The sequence below is a fragment of the Vigna umbellata genome, chromosome 9 (genome assembly GCF_029865625.1).
Source record: "Vigna umbellata cultivar VRB3 chromosome 9, Vumbellata_1.0, whole genome shotgun sequence".
In the NCBI taxonomy this organism is placed as follows: domain Eukaryota; kingdom Viridiplantae; phylum Streptophyta; class Magnoliopsida; order Fabales; family Fabaceae; genus Vigna; species Vigna umbellata.
In genome coordinates this window covers 18991958-19014659 of record NC_142173.1, presented here as the reverse complement: position 1 = coordinate 19014659, position 22702 = coordinate 18991958, and the positions used below count along the sequence as shown (strand labels likewise).

Genomic DNA, 22702 nt, shown 5'->3' with positions numbered 1-22702 from the left:
TTCATCTTATTTATTGTGACAGATATATGACTGAGTCACCTCATTCGTCAGGCGATGAAGTCCCCACCACTTCTACACAGACCAGAGGAGCAACGAGGTTACGACAGCTTATACTTAGAAGAAATGCAGGTGAGATGACACCTGTCATTATTGACGTGGTCACTGGAGTTGCATCTGGCCCAAATGCAGATGTATTTAGGTCTTACCTTGGAGTACTAGCACGTGATCGTATCTCTATACTTACTCCATCCTTTGACCATGTTTCTGAGGCTGATCGGAATCTCATTTGGCAAGATCTATTAGTAAGTTAAGCAATATTGCTCCAAATTCTATATTCATTATATTGATAAATCTGTATTGATATAAGGTTATTACTTTCTTTGTTGCAGATAACATTTGATATGCCAAACGTCGAGAGCTTAAGGAATAAGTGTTTATCTGCAATTGCAGAAAGATTTCGAGGGTTTAAGACAAAATTGACGTCTAGATATATATTTGGACCAAAAAGTCATGAAAATCCATGTTCCAAATATTCAGCAATTGACGAAGATACATGGCGTCAGTTTGTAGAGCTTCGTTCATCCGAGGCGTGGCAAGTAAGTGCAGTAAAATCATTCAATTCATCATTCATAATTCTCTACCATGACAATTGTTTCATTTTGTCACAGGAAAAAAGGTCCAAAGCACAGGGAATAAGCGCTCAGAATAAAAATCCACACCTACTGTCTCGTGGTGGATATAGGAAGCTTGAAGAAAAAATAATGAAGCAGAAGTCAGATAGTAGACTTCCACTTTCTGATGGTGGTGACCCTCCTCCTCCTCCTTCACCACCATCTCGGCACGAGAAGTGGAAGTTAGCCCGTATAAGACCATCGGGCTCCTACACTTCCGAGTTTGCCTGAGAAATATCTGAAAGAATTGTATGTCATTTCTTATATTTTACATTAATTTTGTTATATATATTACATAGATCTTTCAAATGATTTTGAACTTTTGTTATGTGACAGGACTCCTTGGTTGAGCAGAGCTCCCAAGGTCAATTCACACAATAAGGTCGTCAAGATATTCTTGCCACAACTATTGGACGACCTGAGCACCCAGGACGGGTGCGTGGTGCTGATACGACAGTTTTTTGGGTCTTCCTCGCGTCCATATTCATACGAAAAGATGAAGGAGGAAATAAGAAAAGAGATGACGCAGGAGATCACAAAGAAGGTTCGAGCAGAGTTGTATGATGAAGTTGCTGAAATGGTTGCGCGCCAGTTCCAGCAGCGATATGAGGATTATGGCAATCGTCCTCCGCCATCTCCTGTAGCGGAACATGTTGTGCCCCCTACAGGTAAACTTATTCATTTTTGGTTACTAATTTACTTTTTGCATAACCTAACATTTAATTTGACAGTTAGAAGCAGTAAAGGAAGTTGTACAGCTGCCGGTGCCCCAGGGGACGACATGGATGAAACTCGTCCATGTCAGTTATATATTCTTTCTGATACTGGGACCATGCTTGTGGCTCGTGGTACAGTTTATGAGACAGCCACTGTAGTGCATGGTGTACAACTTTCAGAAGATGAGTTCAAGGTCACGGTGGATGAAGTTGTCATAGCGGATGCTGTTCTTCCTGTGCCTACAGATGAGTTCTTCACTGTGGAAGAAGCATTTAAGTCCTTTGTCGCCTGGCCTAGACATTTGGTTGGTGATGTATCTAATCCCCCGGTAAACACTCGAACTATATACTTCTCAATTTTAATATTTACTTCTAATTGACGTTATAACATAACCATTTTTGCATTTAACAGGAGATAGGTCAAGAGGGAAGTCCTACACCGAAGAAGACTCATTTATCTGAGGATGACCCTCTTGGTGCGTTAGACGAGCTTGCTAAAATCATTTCAGATGTGCCGATGAATGTACATTGGGATTCTACTACATTTGGAAGAGAAGCTCATATCCCATTGTACTTGCATCATCAAGATGTTAGGGAGCTTGCGTCGGGTAGAGAAGAAATTAATATTACACTCATTCAATTGTGGATGATGTAAGTTTATGAAAAAAAATTTATATAATTCTATTTTATCAACTTACTTATATAAGATTATTTCTTCATTTTAGGTATATGTTTGATGTTAGTAACAAGAAGGGGTTCAACGATGTATATGGGTTCATTGACCCCTCTATGATTCATGTTCGAAATAAATTTGATGATATCCAAACATACATCACCACCTGCTTTGGAATGGGGAAGGAGATATATTTTCTCCCTTATATACATGGGTAAGTGAAGTTTGTTAACTTTAAAGTTTCATTTATTAATTTCAGTATATGACAATGAAGTTATTACCAATTTCAGGTGTCATTGACAGCTACTTGTGATCTCCATACCGGAGAACACTGCTGTCTGGTTTTGTTCATTGCACAAGTCTCCGCCCAGCCCTCTTAGACATATAATAGATTGGTAAGAACCTCAAGGTTTCAACTTTCTTTGTTGTATAAATGTATGCTAAAGCCATTTTTTTTAATAGTTCGCTTGCAACACACATGATGTTATCTGGGAGATCTACTGCTACAGCTAAAAAGCTTGCATGGGTTGCCCTTAAGGTTTGGTATTTTAGTCCATACTTTGTTACATTTGGTTCCATTCAAATGATGTTATTTAACATTTTATAATTATGATGATATATTGTAGTGTAATAGACAAACGGGGTCATATGAATGTGGTTACTACGTCATGTTTTGGATGATGACCATTATTCGTGCACATTACACTAGTGGATTGGAAACGGTAATATTTAGGTTTGAATTTTATTTTCTGTAGAGTTTAGATTTCAAATATATTGTTTGAAATCATTGTGTTTTATGCAGAGATTCAATAGGACTGGTCCAATTCCAGAGAAGTCACTTCAACTTGTGAGGAAAACACTGGCTAAATATGTAATTCATTTATACAATAGTATGTAGTAGATATTTAGGTTTGAATGAGTTCTAAGTTTATGTTTCTAAGTTCATTTATGTTTTTCTACATTATTATTAGTTTAACTTTGTACATTACATTCATTTATGCTTCAAACTTGATTTCTGATTACATTGGATTGATTTATGATTCTAAGAAGTTGATTTATGATTATGTTTAATGTATTTATGTTTTATTATAATTTTCATTCAAAATATATGTTTATGAATTTTTCTGGACTGTTCTGGCTGTAAATATATGCAGGTCTGTTTCTGTAGTGGGGAATGTAGCAGAAACAAACCTCATTTTAAAAAAAAAACAAGGGAATATGCCTCGGTTAGGGTCATACCCGAGGTAGAATATCCCCATTTAGCCTCAGTTAACGTCAAAACCCGATGCAGAAAGAAGTGTCTACAGGGGGCTTTATGCCTCGGTTCAGAAGGAACCGAGGCAGTATGTGCTGCGAAAAAAAACAAAAAAAAAACAAAAACTTTACTGCTTCGGGTACGAAACAAAAAAAAACAAAAATCGAGTCTACTGCTTCGGTTATGGCTAGAACCGAGGCAGTAGAGGGTGGCTTTATGCCTCGGTTCAGAAGGAACCGAGGCAGTATGTGCTGCGAAAAAAAATAAAAAAAAAAAAAAAACTTTACTGCTTCGGGTACGAAACAACCGAGGCAGTATCTCAATTAAATATGTCTCGGTTCGGACCCGAGGTCAACAGGGGCAGACTTATTGCCTCGCCTGCATATGCCTCGGTTGGAGAACCGGTGTCTATAGGAAAAACGAACCGGTGCCATTTCCCTTCATTGCACTAGTGTTAGAATGTGCGATGCATGATAAATGTCTATTCATATAACTAAAATTTATAAATAATATATAATTTTGAATATATAAATTATACTATGATCAAAGTTCAATAAAAATAAATATTTTTGAACATATAAAACACTTTATATTGTGATCCGAGATTATTTAATTGATGTTTTAACTTTTAAAATATTTCATTTAATTTTAAAAATACAGATAAAAAATAAATAATCATAATAATAAAAGAGTAAATATTAAAAGCAACAAGGAAAGAGTTGTGGTATATGTGAGATGGACTTTGAAGTTTACCTTCTAATGTATAATCCCAATGTTTTCCAATTTTCTTCATAAAGGATTGTATTTCTTTCTCAACATCTAGAGGTTCTGGCATCATACCTTTGACATGAAAAATAACATTGGAAGTATGTTAGGAATTTGACATGAGTACTATTATCTAATATTTTTGTCAACCATTTTTTTTATTACTAAAAAAAATTCTATAAACATTGTATTTTGAAGGTTAGGTTCTTTCGTTATGTTAGTATTTTGAGGATGTTAAAAGAATAGTTGATGGGATAGAGAAATTTAGAGATAGTTGAATGTAGAGAAAATATGGAGATAGTGGAATGTGTAAGGTACTTGGAAAGAAGTGTTGTAGTCGTCTTTAGTTGTAGTAGATGTTAGCTTACATGCTGTTAAATGTTGACTTCATACATCAAATGGTAGAGTACATGGGTATTTACAGACCCATAGATTATTCTAGAACATGCTAGCTACAACTTATGTGGAATGTCCTAGATTTTACCTATGTAGAATATTCTTGATTTTTTTCTTCCTATCTTAGACTTTTCTACAATATTCTAGAACTTTTATTACATTTTAGTACTTATATCTTAGGACTTTCTACATTCTTCTAGAATTTGCATTATACTTTAATACTCCTTCTTAATGCAAATTCGGTAACTCCAAGCATAGTGCGTAGTAGTTCAAATCTTGGTCGTGGTAATGCCTTCGTAAAAATATCTGCAATTTGATCTTCTGTTGGGTAGTACTCGAGTCGAATTTGTTTTGTTGTCTCTTCATCTCGAATGAAGTGATATTTAATGGCTCCGTGTTTTGTTCTTTGGTGATGGACTGGATTTTTTGCTATTGTTATTATCGATTTGTTGTCGCAATAGATAATAGTATGTCCATGTTGTGGTTCACCCATTTTTTCAAGTATTTTTCGTAGCCATATTGCTTGACTAGTGGTTTCAATAGTTGTTACATACTCTGCTTCTGTTGTTGATTATGCCACGATTGCTTGCTTCTTTGATGCCCAAGATAAAACACCTGATCTTAGTGAGAAAGCATATTTGGACGTACTCTTCATGTCGTCCATTGATCATGCCCAATCATTATCTGTGTAGCCAATCATCCTTGAGTTAGTCATGGTTTTGTACCATATACCAAACTCCTTTGTGCCTTGTATAGATATCTTAAAATTGGTAGTGTGACTATGAGATACAAGAGACTTCCAGTTAAACTTCTTTAGTGTGATGCATCTACCTCTTTGCTCCATCATCTTTTTGTAGCTTCTCGTCTACCACAACGGAGTAGTGACAGGTTTACAACCATTCATCTTGAACTTCTTGAGTAGAACTTCAATATATTTCTTTTGAGAGATAAATATACCTTCTTTTTGTTATTTCACCGCTATACTGAGGAAATAGTTCATCAAGCCAAGGTCAGTCATTTCAAATGTCTTCATCATGTCTTCTTTAAATTCTTTCATCATTGCTATATTGTTTCCTGTATAGATAATATCATCGACATATAAAGAGACAATGACATGGTACTGACCTTGTGCCTTAATATATAGTGTTTGCTCACTTTTGCTCCTCTTGAATCCTTGATCGATGAAGTATTATCTAGCTACACCATGCTCTGGGAGCTTGCTTCAAGCCATATAATGCTTTTTTAAGTGTTAGTACTTTGCCTTCATTGCCTTTGTTGATGAAGCCTTGTGGTTGTTCAACATAAATCTCTTCTTCCATAGCTTTGACCCATACTTCTTGCTTTGATGCTTCTTTATAACAGTTAGGTTCAATCATGGCCATATTGCAAGTTTCATATATGTCTACCAAAGATCTTACTCTTCTTGGACTAGACTAAGGTGAAGAATCTTGTTGTTGTGGAGGTGGAGAAAGCGTACCTGAATTTTCTGCCTCTTCTTGAGTTTCTTGTTGAGATTGTTGAACTGGAAGTACAATGTTGCTTTTAACAATTTCTTCTTCCCAATTCCAAGAAGCATTTTCATCAACTTCAACATCTTCACTAATGATGAGCTTTTTTGCTTGTAGGTTGTAGACTCGATATATAGTCTTTTAACTATGTGCTATATCCTAAGAATATTCCTTATATAGTATTGTCTTCAACTTGTGCCTCCTTTGATCAAGAACATGTATGTAGTAGATAAACCCAAATACTCGTAGGTGTTTAGCTTATGTCTTTCTTCCATTCAAAGTTTAAATAGGAGTCTTGTCTTGGACTGTCTTAGTTGAACATCTGTTTAGAATGTAAACTGCAGTATAGACTACTTCAGCCTAAAAAAGTGTTAGGCATACTTTTCTCTTTTAGCAATGATCTTGTCATCTCCATAACTATGTGATTCTTTCTCTCTGACATGCTATTTTGTTGTGGAGTATATGCAATTGTAAGTTGTCGCTCTATGCCTTCATCTTCACAGAATTTGTCAAAACTCTTGAGATGTGTACTCCTTGCCACGATCACTTCTAAGTACTTTTATCAGTTTTCCACTTTGCTTCTCAACACGGGCCTTGAATTTCTTGAATCCTCCGAAAACTTCTAACTTTACCTTTAAGAAATAGACCCTTTTCATTCTAGAGAAGTCATCAATGAAGAGGATGAAATACCTATATTTGTGATGTGAAGGCGTTCTTATCGGTCCGCAAACATCGGTATGTATCAACTCCAATACGTCTTTTGCTCTCCATGCTTTTTCTGCCGAGAATGGAAATCGGTGTTGTTTTTCGAGGAGACATCCTTCACATGATTCATTATTCTCCTTCAAGCATGGAAGATCTCTCATCATGTTTTTCTGATATAGAAGCTTTAAGACATGTGTGTTGAAGTGGCCAAATCTCCTATGCCAAAGCCATGAGTCATCAACTTCTACCTTCATAGCAATATTAGTTCCAAGTTTGAAGCTTATAGGAAAGCTTATATTTCTCTTCTCTATTTTTACTTGGCCAATTTTTATCATGTTACTATCATGAATTTTGCATGTATCTTTCTCAAAATGAAGAGAATATCCATTATCCATCATTTGACCAATACTTAAAAGATTCTCTTTAAGATTAGGAACTAGTAAAACATCCTTGATGAATTTCGTACCTTTCTTTGTCTCCACCATGACAGTTCCTTTGCCTTGAGACTCCATTGTGGTGTCATTTCCTAACCGAACTTTGACATTGACAGATTTATCAATGTCTTTGAAGATGCTTTGATCTTTTGCCATGTGATTATTACATCTACTATCCAAGTACCAACTCCCTTGTCTACTAGGAGATTCTTCATTGACATAGAATAAGAGTTTCTCCATATTATCTTCTTCTGCAAAGTTTGCTTGATGTTGTTTTTTATTACGACAATACTTGTCTGTGTGACCAAATTTCTTGCAATACTGACATTGAGGTTTTCCAAGATGCCAATAATCTTTTTCCAAGTAACTTGTCTTTTTACATATGCCACATGAAGGATATTTTTCTTGACAAGTCATAGAGAAGTTTTAAAAATTTTCTTTATTTCTAGAAATTTCTCCTCTACTTTTGTTTACTTCATATTCTATATTTTGAGACCGTAATGTTAGTTTTGATTGAAAGACATTTTCATTGGAGTCTTGTTCATGCCTTTTCCATCTTTGTTGACAATGTAGTCAAATCTTTTGTTTGTTCAATCGCAGTTGCGATTGCATCATAGTATTTGGGAGTAGAAATTAAAATTTTCTCAATAATTTTTTTGTCAATAATATTTCTTATATTCTAGAATAATAGTCTTTAATGGTCTGAGATTCTTTCCTTCTTAATAATTCTAACTCTTATCTTAGAGCATGAAGTTTAACATTGCATACCTCGTTACTTCCTTGAAACTCCTCTTATATTATGTTTCAAGCTTGCTTTGCACTTGTGGCACCAATTATCCTTGGAAAAATTGTGTCATCAACTGCTTATTGAAGAACAAATAAAGCCCTTGAATCCTTCTGCTTGTTTTCCTTCAACTCTTTCTTTTGAGCTATAGTAAGAGTGGAGGTGTCTTCTGGAATAGTGAATCTCTCCTCTATGATGTCCCATAAATCTTGAGAGCGGAAAAATGTCTTCATTTTGACACTCCAAAAATCATAATTTTCTCTTGTGAAAATAGGTACTAAAATTGATGATGTATGATTGGTAGAAGCCATGAGTTGAGAAAATATTTTAAGTATATAATGGAGTTGAACGTAGCTCTAATTAGTATTTTGAGGTTGTGAAAGGAATAGTTGATGGGATAGAAAAATATAGAGATAGTTGAATGTAGAGAAAACGTGGAGATAGCGGAATGTGGAAGTGATAGTTGGAAGAAGTGTTGTAGTCGTCTTTAGTTGAAGTAGATGTTAGCTTACAAGTTATTAGATGTTGGTTTCATACATCAAATGGTAGAGTACATGGGTATTTATAGACACATAGATTATTCTAGAACATGCTAGTCACAACTTACGTGGAATGTCCTAGATTTTAACTATGTAGAATATTTTTTATTTTTTCTTCCTATATCTTAGCCTTTTCTATAATATTTTAGAACTTTTATTATATTTTAATACTTCTATCTTACGACTTTTTATACTTTTAGAATTTGCATTATACTTTAAGAAGTTAAAAACCACTTACAATGAGCATGCAACACTTACAATGATATAGAATATTCTGAGTCCATGAGAAATCAGTTCCACTCTTGAAGGAGGAAGGCCTACTGGCAAGAACTTTGAGAGGAGTATTTCCGTCCTTGTTTCGCGCGCTGACAAGTTGAGGATAACAATGAGTTATCATAATCGCCAAATCTGCAAAATCATCACGCATACTATCAAAATCATTAAAAAAGAAAATATAATAATTAGGCAAAGTGAAATGGTAATTAATTACCCAAGAATTCTCCCCAGATGGCTCGGTGAAGGATGGTGTCTCCATGATAGTCCCTGTGTTCATCATCTAAATCTTTGGAAACATTGTGAAGGTACACAAAGGCCTCTGTTTGACATGTGTGCACGGCCCTGAAAAGAGGTGTTTCACCCTCGTAGTTCCTAACCCTAATCAAATCCTTCCTTTCACCATTTTCCCCAATGATGCACATGCACATGTCAATGAACCCTCTTGAGGCTGCAAGGTGCAAAGGAGTGTCACCTCTCTCATTCGTTGATCTCAGTGCACTGTCATCCCTCACCACCACTTCCCTCCCTTCGTGATTCAATATTGCTCCAACAAGAATGTTAACAGGCTCCAGTTCCCCATCATTCACTGCAAAATGCAGTGCAGTGCCTCTGCTTTCGTTGATTCTGATTTTGTGGAACTCACTCTCGTTTCTGTATGCAGGAATCACCAACTCCCATTTTCCTTCCAACACCCACCCTCGGAACAGTGATATCTCATCCTCTTCGCCTGTTCACTCAACATATCATCAACTTACGGAAACTATATAAATACTATTTATGCACTGAATCATGATCTTTTTTCATGTAAAATGAGATTTGTATATACAAAAATTGATTTTATATTTATTTGATGTCAGATTTTCAAGATATATTAAATATAAAAATAAATATTAATTTCATTTTAAAATATATACATCTTAAATATAGAAATAAACTGATACAATAAATAATAAATTTTATTAAAATAAATTCTAAATCATAAATTATATAAATTTTAAATTTAATTCAAATTACAAAATCTGACTTGTAAGTTGGGTTTGCTCCAGTTATATAAATAATAATACATCAATACATTTAATACCAATTGTATACAAAACCTACAGGAGAATTTTAAAATGTTAGAAAACTAGTTTGTAAAAGTTGTCATCGCATAGACTCACCTTTCATATCCATTTTGAAACGAAGAATGCAGAGGAATAGGGCGAAGTGAAATCTCAAATAAGACGAATGGAGGCTTACTTTTTATAGTCACAAAGCTCTCCTAATTCAATATCACAAAACAAAGAAAAAGAGAAAAGGAAGATAGAAATCATAATAAGGGAAGTATCTTATTATTTTCTCATTGTATTAATTTCTTCCTATTAAATTAATTTTAACTGTGAAAACTTTTTCCTGATTATGTTTTGTCTTTTGTAAACGAACATATACTTCCATTATAAAGCCTGTATAAATATATTTATGCATTAAAATTGAGAATATTAGCATTTTATTATTTGTATCAAAATGAAGGGTGGCCAGTGGGAATTTTTGGTCGATAATCACATGCAGATCCACGGGCAAGAAAATCATAAAGTAAAATGCTTTTTCACTTGTTATATAATTTTGGCATCAACCAAAGACAAGATTGGCATCTGGTTGTCTTTATATATGAGGAAAGAATTGTTCACTTCAGAAATTCCATTCCAATGTTATTTGAGATTAGAATAAAACTATTTATATTTTTATTACATATTTTAATTTGTTTCCACTTTTATTATTACAGAATTTTATGATTACTTTTTTTTATTAATTGATTAGATAATTTACTGGATAAACTTAATTTGCAGATGAATTTAATAGTCTTATATTAATTTTTGCTATCCATAGTTATATTATGCATTAAGAATAATTAACAATAATAAATAAACATAAATAAACAGTTGAACCTTTCAATTAGAACAATCTCCGGTATTCTAAATGAAAGCGTATTTCAATTCATCATTAGAAATAAAATAGATAAAAACTATTTAATTTTCTAATTGTAAAACACTTTAAGTTTCCTCTTAAAGAGATAAAGAAAAAATAAACAAAAATAATATGTATATGCTCACATATGACCATAAACCCTTTATATAATTTTTTTTGTCGATTACTTATTCTAAAAAATCAATATTCCTACATCAAATTAAAATAATAGATATAGCATTTACACAGTGAATATTTTATAATATTACTCTCTATATATAATTAATTAATTAGATCACTTTAATACTTTAACTAATAATAAAATTATCCTAACACATTTAATTATTATTAATAATATATATATTATTTCATGTGTTAGATTTTATGAGCTTATTTCATGTCTTGAATATATTTAAAAGCTTTGTTCTTTGATTATATATATAGAACCAAAACAATCTTTAATTGCATTAATCGCAACTAAATATAACAATGATCACTAATGTTGACATAACCAAATGGCATAAACGCGTCAAGAAATATGTACTATGAAAGTTAAATGAAAGTGACCTGTACACATTTATTTTCAACTCATCTTTACTTTATCACAATGAGATCAATATAATAGTATTAATATACAAAGTGTAATTTATGAATAATAAACTACATATTCATAAAACCAAATATGTCCAAAAGACAATGTATACATACATAAAAATAAAACATAGAATACAAAAAACATAAAAATTACTAACTCCCATTAAACCAAACATTTCTCAAACAGAAAAAACACCCATATGAGCACATGCTCATGAAAGACTTCGGATGGAAGTCCGTTAGTAAGATGATCAACTATCATGGAGTTTCTCCTTTGTTTTATGAAAAGTTGTCCATTTTATATTTCTTTAACAATTAGGAACTTGATGTCAATTTGTTTTGATTTGCTCGAACTCCTATTGTTTTTATAATACAATCTAGTTGATTTGCTCTTATAGTATAACTTAAGTGGTCTTTCAATTCCTTCCACAATGTGCAGCCTTGTGACAAAGTTCTTCATCCATATTTTTTGATTTGATATGTCTCATAGCACTAGTAAATAATCGCATTTTTAACTCACACATTACGCTTCGGTTCTAGAAAAACAGAAGCATATCAAAACGCAGTGGCAGTTTCGTAATTTTTAGAACACTATGTGCCTCAGTTGTCAAGCAGCTGATGTCTAAAAGGAATACTGCCTCGGTTGGCAGGGTGAACCGAGGCATAAACCCCACAGATATTACACTAATAAGACCTTTCACATGTACCTTTCTGGTGGCAAAGATACTGCCTCGGTCGACAAGATGGATTGAGGCATATAAGCCTTCCTAACAAGCGAAAGAGGAAATATTTTCCCAAATGCCTCATTCAAGCCAGGAAAACCTAGCGCCTCTCCTCCTCTCCTTTTTCTTGACGATGCTACGATGGCAAAGAGATTATCCGCGGAGTCGAAGAGAACATTGTCGGGCTTGATGTCATAGTGGGCCACGCCCATGCGATGGCAATGGGCCAGGCTTTCAAGAAGGCTCTTGATGAGAACGATCGCCTTGATCTCGAAGATGGGGTCGTTAACGATGTGGTCGAAGAGCGTGTGGGGCTGGCAGAGGTCCATGACGATGGAGAGAGAATCGTCGTCCTCGAAGACATTGAAGATTTGAAGAATGTTAGGATGAGGAGAGAGAAGGGTCATGAATTTTGGTTCGTTCTGGAGACACTCACGGTCGGTGGAATCGGCGAGAAGAGACTTGTCGATGACCTTGCAAGCGTAGGGTTTGTTGGAGAGAGGGTGGAAACAACGGAAGATGGTCGTGAAGCGTCCACGACCGATCTCCTCGTTTACCTGGTACTGCGTCTTCAGTGCTTCGCACATTCTTCATTCGACATGCTTGATATGCTTGACATGGGCCAAATTATTAAATCATCCATCACCATGTAAGTTACTACTTCTTTCACAAAACCACTACTGTCGGCAGAAATTTCATTTGCAACCTTTTCACCAACAAAAATCATTTGTGAGTTCATAGAATTGCCACAATAGTAATCAGGACAACGAGTGGTGTTATCAGATGTGACGTGACCATAGTGACTTGGGCAGTGGTAGAACACATTCGTGGAGTTGTTGGAAGAACTGTCATTAACTGAAGGAAGAAGACCAGAGATTCGTGAAAAAACGGAGGCACTTGGTTTCAACAGTAGATCCTTATGTAGGTCTGGTTGCATGTAAGTTTTATTCAGATTCTCAACACTTTGTTAGAGATTTGCTAAGCAATCGACCATTTGATTCTTGTTGAAAATCCTTATGACAGTATCGATGGGCAAGCAGAGCAAGTTAAAGAAAAAGCAGAGCAACCTGGTACTGCGTCTTCAGCGCTTCACACATTCTTTGTTCGACGAGCAGTGACAATGGTCTTGGGGTGGATGGTGATGATTGGGGTTGAAAATCTAGGTTGAAAATATGGGTTGTTAGCGCAGGTTGGAGTTTGCCTGGAAAGAAATTGTGGTTGAGTGAGAACAAGCATTATTGTTATTCACGGCTTCTGGAGCTTCTTGTGAATGTGTGGGCATACCACAGTGCAAGGAGAATGATGTATGTAGACCCCGAGACTGGTGTAATGCAGGAACAACACAAGTTCAAGAGCCGCAGGGGTCAGATGTGGATCAAGGCACAAAGAGAAGGAAAAGAGAAACCAAAAGAGCATAGAAAAATAGAACAAAATAGTAAAAATTAAAAACACTCTACTGCCTCGGTTGTTTGTGAACCAAGGCAGAATCTGAACCCTTTTGACTCGGTTCAGAACCGAGGCAAAAAGCCTATCCCTTTTTACCTCACCTATATATGCCTCGGTTGTGGAACCGCTTCCTATAAGCGAAAATAACCGCTGTCGTTTCCCTTTATTGCACTAGTGTAGCATACTATAAATTCTGCAACCATAATGGTGAAATCGTAAGGGTTTTCTTGGATATCTTGAATCTGAAGGAGAGAATCAAGGATTTAAAAGAAACCAATATCAGTAGGATTATGTTGTTGAAGAAGAAGGGGTCGAAGAAGAAGGGGTTGAAGAAGAAGGGAATGAAGATGAAGAAGAGAGTTTGGATTTACACTTTTTAATGATGTTAGCACCGATTTCATGAAATGAACTACATTGTCTCTATTAGAAAAAATATATAGAGACTTAATTAAGTAAAAAAAAATATAGGGACCACATTGACTCATAAACCTAAATATAGGAATCAAATTACTAATTGAACCTTTTATTGGACTAGTATGTAGTCTCCTTCCAAACGAAATTAACTCTAATTTAATGGAAGAAACTGATAACGTCCAATTTTACCTACTTTTATGTGTTTATTGTCATGAATAAATCAACTTTCTCCTAGCTTTAATCTTGTTTCATACTCAAGTTTAGTGTATTTGATATAGTTTTGTATTTTAGTTGTTATATGGTTGTTTTACCTCTAACCTCTTTGTTTATAAATATAAAATAAATGAATAGGGAGCAATTTTGGTGGAGAAAAACAAATTGAAACTCACGGAAGCATGATTGGACAAGGTTCTTTAAAGAACAAAAAATATACGAGTATAGACTTAAGTTATTTTAGAACCAAACCTTATAGTTGTGTAAAAAATTTTAAAAATGTCACCGCATTTTGAAAAACTTCGTTTTTCATAAAATCGAAGCATATTGGACGATTTTGAAAGCCTTTTTCGCACTAGTGATTGAAAAAGCCTATATGACCAAACTAGTCACAAAAATTCCATAAGGTTTCTTTAAACATGAAAGAATATTAATTTTTTAAATATCTTATTGGACCCTCGGCCCAATCCTTCCCATCACCACCTTTTTCCTAGGAAAACATGTCTAGAACTTTGGGTGTGGGTGTCTCAACCATCAGTCTGGGTCAACATTCTCGACATTTGTCTTTTGCTGACCAATCTCGACTTATAGTCTAGACCACCCGTTTCCACTTTGACTCAAGCCGACCCGTCATCACCTTTGGCCTAATTCTCCATGTCTACACCTTTGGTTTATCTCTACCTTCACCCTAAGATGACATGTCTCCACCTTTGACCTGGGTTGGTTTGTTTGGTCTATCTTAACCTTCAAATAGGCTTGCCTACCTCGACCTTCGAAAACCTGTCTTTACCTCCTTCCTGTGCTAATTCGTTTCAACTTTTGATCTGGGTTAACCCATCACGAGCTTTAGCCTGGGTCAATCCATTTTAACCTTCGCCTTAGACTGGTCTATAACAACATTTAGCTCAAGCTGGCCGATCTCAACCTTTGATCTGTGACTGTGTATTTCGATCTTCAGGACGGGTCAGTCTGTGTTAACTTTCGACACGACCGGCCTACCTCGACCTTCGGTCTCAACTGACTAATCTCGATCTTTGACTCAGGTTAGCCAGTTTGCGACCTTCAGTACAAGTCAGTTCATCTCAGCCTTCGACTTACAGTGACCAGTCTCAACCTTTAGCTTCGACCTCTTTTGGCCCATCATGACCTTCGTCTTAGACCAACTTCTTTTGACCTTCGGCTCAAACTAGTCTGTGTTGACGTTCAATCCAGTTTGGTTTGTCTCGACCTTATGTTTATGTTTTCCCGTCTCGACATTTGTCCTAACTAACCCATCTCATCCTTCGTGTCGTGCCAACATCTCTCAATGTTTGAGTTGGGTTTGTCCGTTTAGACCTATAATCCTGGTTAATCAGTATCGACCTTCGGCTTAATCCGATCAATCTTGACTTTCAGCTCCTCTCAATCATCTCGACCTTTGGTTTAGGATTGTCCATCTCAACCTTCGGTCTAGATCAGGTTATTTCGACTTTTGGTTCATACTATTTGTTTTGACTTTTAATATGAATCGATGTGTCTTGATCTTTACCATGAACCATTTCATCTCGACCTTCTATTCGAGTTCATCCGTTTTCAAAGTGTTTTGATTCCATCACACGTAAATAAGAAGAAAAGAAAATAGAGAAAGCACATCACTAAGAAACCAAAAATCTGACTATAAATATGTTGAAAGTGTACAGAAGTAAAAGCGCAATCGACGAGCATACATATAAAAAGGGAGGAAGAGAAAAAAAAACAGAGAAATAGAAGCAAGACCGTAAGATTGTTTAAACTAAGCATGAAGATCGTTTAATGATCAAGCGTGCAGACCGTCTGATGATCATAAGAAGTGTTAAAAGAAAAACAAATTTTAGTTATTGATGAGTTTTTGTATGTTGTTTATATTTTCTGCCTTCAAAATATATTTTAAATATATTAAAAGAAGTTATTATATCAAAATCACTTTATTATAAAAGCATAACAGAGGATACACCAAATGGAAAATCCGGAGTGAAGAAAAAGTCCTCTAAAATTGGCTGCTGGTAATACTTGGTTGTGGGACCTTCTTGAAAATGGCTTTAAGCAGATCAGCATAGAGAGGAAACTGCACCACTGCATAGAAAGTGACAGGCAAACAAGTGGCAATGTAGACAGGGAACAAGATGTTCTTGTACTTGTCCTTCAGCACGAAGAAATGCGCAGCGCAGAAGGAAACCAGCATGGAAGCAATGGAGACAAAGAGAGAGCTCAGGCCGAACAGGAGCTTCAATGGCAAGCTCTTCCGGAAGTCCTGCGCCTGTTTCCGGGAGGTCAGGATCGCCAGGAACATGATCAGGGCGGTCACTGAGAAGCAGAGCCCGATCAGGGACGCGATGGCGAACGCGTCGAAAGCCGGCTGCCCTTCCAGCTCCGGCTTTCCCTTGTCGGTGCCGCCAGGCACGGAGCTCGAGGTGGCAAAAGAGACGCCAGCGATTAGGGCAGCCACCACCGAGCAGGAGTTGGAGGTTTCCTTCAGCCACTCCGAGCTCTCCTTCACCAGGTCTTTGTGCTTCTGCTTGAAGATCTCCCCACCGGTTTTGTCGTCCTTGTTCGTTCTGAATGTGAAATGTTCTGGCACCAGGGCTCTCACGTACTGCATCAATGCATGCATGCATGATCATGCAATGTATGTATACATAGGTGTGTGCTGAATGTGCAAGGATTGGCCTGGATAATATTATGAAGATCAAAACATGCGCATACCTGATACCACTTGATATCCCACATCATTTGCATGGCGGCACCAGCAATCTGCCAAGTTCTTTCAGTGTTGGAAATGGTGCCTGCAGCCAAATGCAAGACAGTGTTGTCCCTGTTATCCACTTCCAAAATTAAGCTATCGAACAGTTCCTTATCCAAAAACTTCCTCAACACCTCAACAACATTGGTCTGTCTGTTCTTCACTGCCACAAGCAACACGTTTTCGTTGTTGGAGTTGGTTTCATGCACAGCACTGGGTATTTTGGATTGAAGTTCAAACACAATTTCCACAATGCCGTTTTTTGCAGCAGTCAAAAAGGCAGTCTCCTTCTTGTCAACGTGGTGTTCTCCAAGTTTGTTTTTGTAGTTCTTCATTGCCACAACCAGCAGGTTGTCCTTCTCAGGGGTGGTACGGTCACGTGCGGCACTTGGTACTTTGTTTCGAAGCTCGTTCACAAGGTCGACTATGTCAGCTTTCGCCACCGACACAAATGTTGTTTCCTTTTCCTCATTTTTTGCTGCAGATTCTGTTCTAGTATTCTCTTGTTGATTCTGCCCTGAGCTAGCTGCACCCACCACTGCATGTATACAGAGAAAGAGAGAGATGGACCAAATATTTAAATAACGAACATGGATAAGCAAAATTAACTTTTGACTAATATTAAATAGCTCTATTTTCTTGTGACTTATCACAGTGAAGTGATTATTACTTACTTTGCAACTGTTGTTGGGTAATTTGAACCGAATTCCTGTCTCCTCTGTCAAATGTGATGAATGGTGGACCCCCACCAATTCCCATGTACGACTCATGAGGTCTCTGCATAAAAATATTCAAGAGCTGACGACCCCATTTGTGTTTCTGCCTCGTCTTCTTTATTGCTTTCAAGTCTTCAAAGTTATGTTCATGCAAGGAGAATATTATCTCAATTTAAACAAAGTGAGGTAATATGATCATAAAGACATAAAGACACAGAAAAATGATTGAGAATAATGTACCTTGTGCAGTGACACCCAATCCTGAAAGACTGAGAATTTTGAAGGCAAATCGAACAGCACTCTTTACAAATCGAACAGATGTGGCATACTTTCGTTCCATGAAAATCTGTGCTTTCTTGGCTTCATTTTCCGACTGTATTCTCACTGAAATACCTGAATCTTATACTAAAATTAAATACATGTAATTTAAGTTGAAGTGATTATGTATGTTGAGTGTTATATAAAAATTAAAACGCCCAAGTTAATTAAGTTGAAGTTATAAAGACTTGATAAAGAGTAGCGTTAAAAGGATTTCGATTATTAATTTTCTTCTAACTTAGAAAGTTATTATGAGAATAATCTTATCATAGTAATAACTAGATAATTCCAAATAATATCTAAAATGACTAAGACTTTGAAATTATCCATAGTTTTTTTCTTTTCTCTCCTGTGCATGCTCTTTTATAATTACCTTCTTCTGGATTTAGATTTTGAAGGCTGGCAAGAATTATGGAGGTCACTGGAGCAGGAAATAAAGGGAACTCGGGAAAAGAGGCAAATAAAAGTGTTTTAACTAATCATTGTAACATCCCAATAAATAGTAATTACCATTAATTAGAATTAATTACAATTAACAGTAAACAGTCAACAGTCTTTATAGCTAAACAAGAACACAAGCCAAACGGCTAGGAGTTTCAGTGCTACAAAGTCGAGCCCCAAAAATTTAAAACGAACGCTAATAACGAACGGTTTTACAACAAGTAACCGAACGTCCTAAAACAAAACTAAAACCACTAACAACTACTAAAAGCGAGCGGTCTACTGCTCGGCCTTAATCTCCACTTCGACTAGGTTGGCGTCCTCCAAATTTTCTTCTTCCAGCATAGCCTCAAGTGGCGCCTCTCCATCTGCTCACATCCACAACGGATGATCATTGCATTGACAAGACGGACGTACATAACAGTAGACAACACAAGGAAAAGTTGCAAGGGTAAGCTTAGGTAATTTAATTCAATAAAATCAACATAATTTAACTTATAAAATAAGTCATGCAGTTCATACAATATTAAACACATATCCCAGCATACAGTAACTCATTCAAATTCTCATAATTAAAGACTGTCCGGACTGTATGATGCCATGTATCTACAGGCGTTCTTGCACCCGGGTGGTGTAGTAACTGGAACATCCATCAGCTGCCACCCGAGGTTAACCCTATCAGTCCAAAGTACTCAATAGGACTAGGGCCTCCTGCCATTCCCACACATGACCTACTCCCCTCTACATGAGGATGAGCACTCACGGAATATCAGGATGAACAGCCATCAGCAGCTTTACCATGGTCATACTTTACAACTCATCAAAATCAAATCATAGAGACGTTCCTCCTTGGAACGCTCGTTCAAATTCCAAAATCATAATCTCATCTCATATATGGTTCGCACACTTCATAATTCCCTCAACATCACATTTTCATTCTTAGTTACACTTCTTTAAAAAGACGAACGTTAATTAACTGTATAGACGAACGCTATTTGAGATCGGGACGAACGCTATTTAGAATTCAGAACGAACGCTATTCGTGATCGGGACGAACGCTATTTAGAATCAAGACGAACGCTTTCAAAAATCAATAATTATTCAATTTGCACGAGCGCTGGATAGGAGACCTTGCGCGATTTAGAACTGACGCTCGTTATAAGGCCGAGCGTTATTTCGGACGAACGCTTGGTAGAATACCATGCGCCGTTTAAGACGAACGCTCGACATAAGATCGAACGCTATCAGAGACGGACGCTCGACATAAGGTCGAACGCTATCGAAGACGGACGCTCGACATAAGGTCGAACGCTATCGAAGACTGACGCTCGACATAAGGTCGAACGCTACCAACCATTTACCTTTTTGAACGAGCGTTCGGTCTAAGACCGAACGCCACTTAGGACGAACGCTCAATTAGCATTTCAAATGGGGACGCTCGTTCTAAGACAGAATCCTTTCCAAATGAAAGAATTTCACTTTAATTCAAATTTAGAGAAAACGAACGGTATATGACCGTACAAGGACGAGCGTAATTGATCAATCAGAGAAATGATATTTTTCCAGACTTTTCAGTTTAAAATGACTTTACAGATTTCATACGATTCATAACTTATGATTTTCCTCCACCATAAATCTCATACAGTACAGAATTCATATTATCATTTCATCTCATATAGAATTTAATCATATTCAAGATCATACGTTTCATTCTCAGCATACAGTGCAACCAATCTTACAAATATACATCCAGTACAACAACAGAGTTCGTTCACGCATGCTTAAACCATCAAACATTTCATACATTTCAGACATCCAGTATACTTCAGGCATTTCATAAACATCAAACAAGTATTAAATTAAATTACTAAAGCTTCCCTTACCTGGTCTAGCAGTGAACTTCCAAAGGCTAGGGTTCCACTCTCGCTCTCACAGCTTTCTATCCAGAAGCTTACTCAACAACTTCCACTTAATCTAATACACCAAAATCGTAGACAGATCAGACCCCTAACCCACGCATGCAACCAGAATTTGGTTCGCAGAAACAGAAAAGAAGAACGTTCAGGGACGAGAACTTACCAGTCACAGAATTCTAACTTGTTCGGTTCAAATGAAAGCTTACAGCACCGAGAATGATCCTACGGTTTCTGAAATGGAAGCAAAGATGCTAGTGGTGAGTGATCTTAGAGAGAAGATGGAAAGGGTTTAGAGAGAAGCTGGAGAAAGAAATGGTCAGGGTTTAGCGAGGAAGAAGATGAATGCGTGAAACGGAGTGAAATGTTTCAGAGAAATCATTTTCTCTTCCTCGTCAACCAGCCATGCATTCACGCACTGCCACCTGGTTTTCCACTACCGCTTTAGAAGCTTCTGACGTGACAGAATGGCGTCAGCGCACGCAGAGGGTAAATTTCCCTTCCCACACAGAACGATCGTCCAATCCACTGCATGCCACTTGTTTTCCACCAACTTTTCTGGAACGCTCCCTCAGTGACACATGGCAGGCGCATGCAGATTGGGTTTGACGTGTCAAAATGCTTTTAATGGTGATTAAAGAGTGTGATTTGGTGCGTTAATTATTTAGGGTTTCACAATCCCCCTAACTACAAAAATTTTCGTCCTCGAAAATTCTAAGACTTACCAGTTAAACAATTGAGGGTATAGCTCCTTCATGGCCTCTTCAACCTCCCATGTTGAGTCTCCAGTCCTTGCATCCCACACCACTTTTACCAGAGTAACTTGTTTTCCCTTGTAGAGCTGGATACGACTATCTTCCACTCGGACTGGTTGCATCTCCAGAGTTTGGTCTGGGCGAAGCTGGACGTCTTCCAACTCCAGTACGTGTGATGGATCAGCTATATATTTCCGGAGTTGGGAAACGTGGAAAAATGGGTGAAGGTTGGACAGTTGAGGAGGCAAGGCAATGTCGTACGCAACTGGCCCTATTCTCCTTAAGGGTGTGTTCGGTTGAAGGGAATTCACTGCTTACAGTAACTTGTGAGCGACGATGGAAATAGCGAACGTGTTCGTTTGTAGCGATTGTTGATGACGGAAAAGAATGGATTTGTGGGATGGCACAGCTTGATCGATAGCCGCACTACTGAAATGCCTTGAGCAGATTGATACCACATTTACACAATCGCCATGAGCCATTTCCATAATACCCAGGAAGATGCACGATCAAATGCCATGCGAGCACATTATTAACTATTGACTGGCAGACGCGTAATCGATTTCAACCACACCGATCGGTTATATTTGAGTAAGGCTGAATGATTATGGGAAGAAAATGAACTACAGAAGAACGCTGACGTAAAGAACTGGTTGACAACATTTCATTAAAGAGATAATAGCTTTGAAAGGTCGACCAACTCATGACATAAATACAGAATGGGAAAATTACTAGTAGGAAATCACGAGTCTTTCCAAAGAAAATGGTGAAATGGGAAAGTTTATCACTGTTTGATTCGAGTGTGAACAGAGAAACAGAAGGAATCAGAGAAATAGTGTGAAGCCCTAAATAATTAACGCACCAAAATCCACTCTTTAATCACCATTAAACACGTTTTGACACGTCAAAACCAATCTGCATGCGCCTGCCATGTGTCACTGAGGGAGCGTTCCGGAAAGCTTGGTGGGAAACAAGTGGCATGCAGTGGATTGGACGTTGGTTCTGCGTAGAGGAAGGAAATTTTTACCCTCTGCATGCGCTGTCACTCTACTGTCACGACAGAAGCTTCTAAAACGTTAGTGGAAAACCATGTGGCAGTGCGTGAATGCATGGCTGGCTGGCGAGGAAGAGAAAATAATTTCTCTGATACGCTTCACTTCAATTCAAGCTTTCATCTTCTTCCTCACGAAACCCTAACCATTTTTTTCTCCAACTTCTCTCTAAACCCTTTCCATCTTCTCTCTACGATCACTCACCACCAGCACCTCTGTTTCCATTTCAGAAACCGTAGGATCATTCTCGGAGCTGTAAGCTTTCAGTTGAACCGATCAAGTTTGCATTCTGTGACTGGTGAGTTCTCTTCCCTGGAACGTTCTTCTCTTCTGTTCCTGCAAACCAAAATTCTGGTTGCATGCGTGGGTTAGGGGTCTGATCTGTCTATGGTTTCGTGATATTAGGTTAAGTGGATTTGGTTGTGTAAGTTGCTGGATAGAAATCTGTGAGAGCAAGAGCGAAACCTTAGCATTTGGAAGTCACTGCTGAACCAGGTAAGGGAAGCTTGAGTAATTTGATTTAATACTTGGTTGATGTTTATGACAGTAAGGAAGTGTGTTGGATGTGAATTGTATGAAATATATGAATTTTGAAGTATGCATGTACGTGTATGTTGTACTGGTTGTATATGATGGTAAATGCTTTGAACTGTATGTTTATGATGTTATTGGTTGAACTGTACGCAGAGAAGTA

General features: G+C 37.1%; 2 protein-coding genes across 2 annotated transcripts; one reads left to right on the top strand and one right to left on the bottom strand.

Moving 5' to 3' along the window:
- The first annotated feature begins 1191 nt into the window (after window positions 1-1191).
- Window positions 1192-1767, top strand: LOC148192794 (uncharacterized). The gene is made up of 2 exons (XM_088099289.1): window positions 1192-1339; window positions 1403-1767. Exons 1-2 carry the CDS (start codon window positions 1192-1194, stop codon window positions 1765-1767), a joined length of 513 nt encoding a protein of 170 aa, XP_087955415.1.
- A 14288-nt stretch (window positions 1768-16055) lies between these two features.
- LOC148192793 (uncharacterized) lies at window positions 16056-21078 on the bottom strand. Its single transcript, XM_088099288.1, has 6 exons — window positions 20927-21078; window positions 20172-20238; window positions 17770-17902; window positions 17488-17661; window positions 16777-17351; window positions 16056-16666 (listed from the first exon to the last, which is right to left on the bottom strand). Exons 1-6 carry the CDS (start codon window positions 21076-21078, stop codon window positions 16061-16063), a joined length of 1707 nt encoding a protein of 568 aa, XP_087955414.1. The 3' UTR covers window positions 16056-16060.
- Between the last annotated feature and the right edge of the window lie 1624 nt (window positions 21079-22702).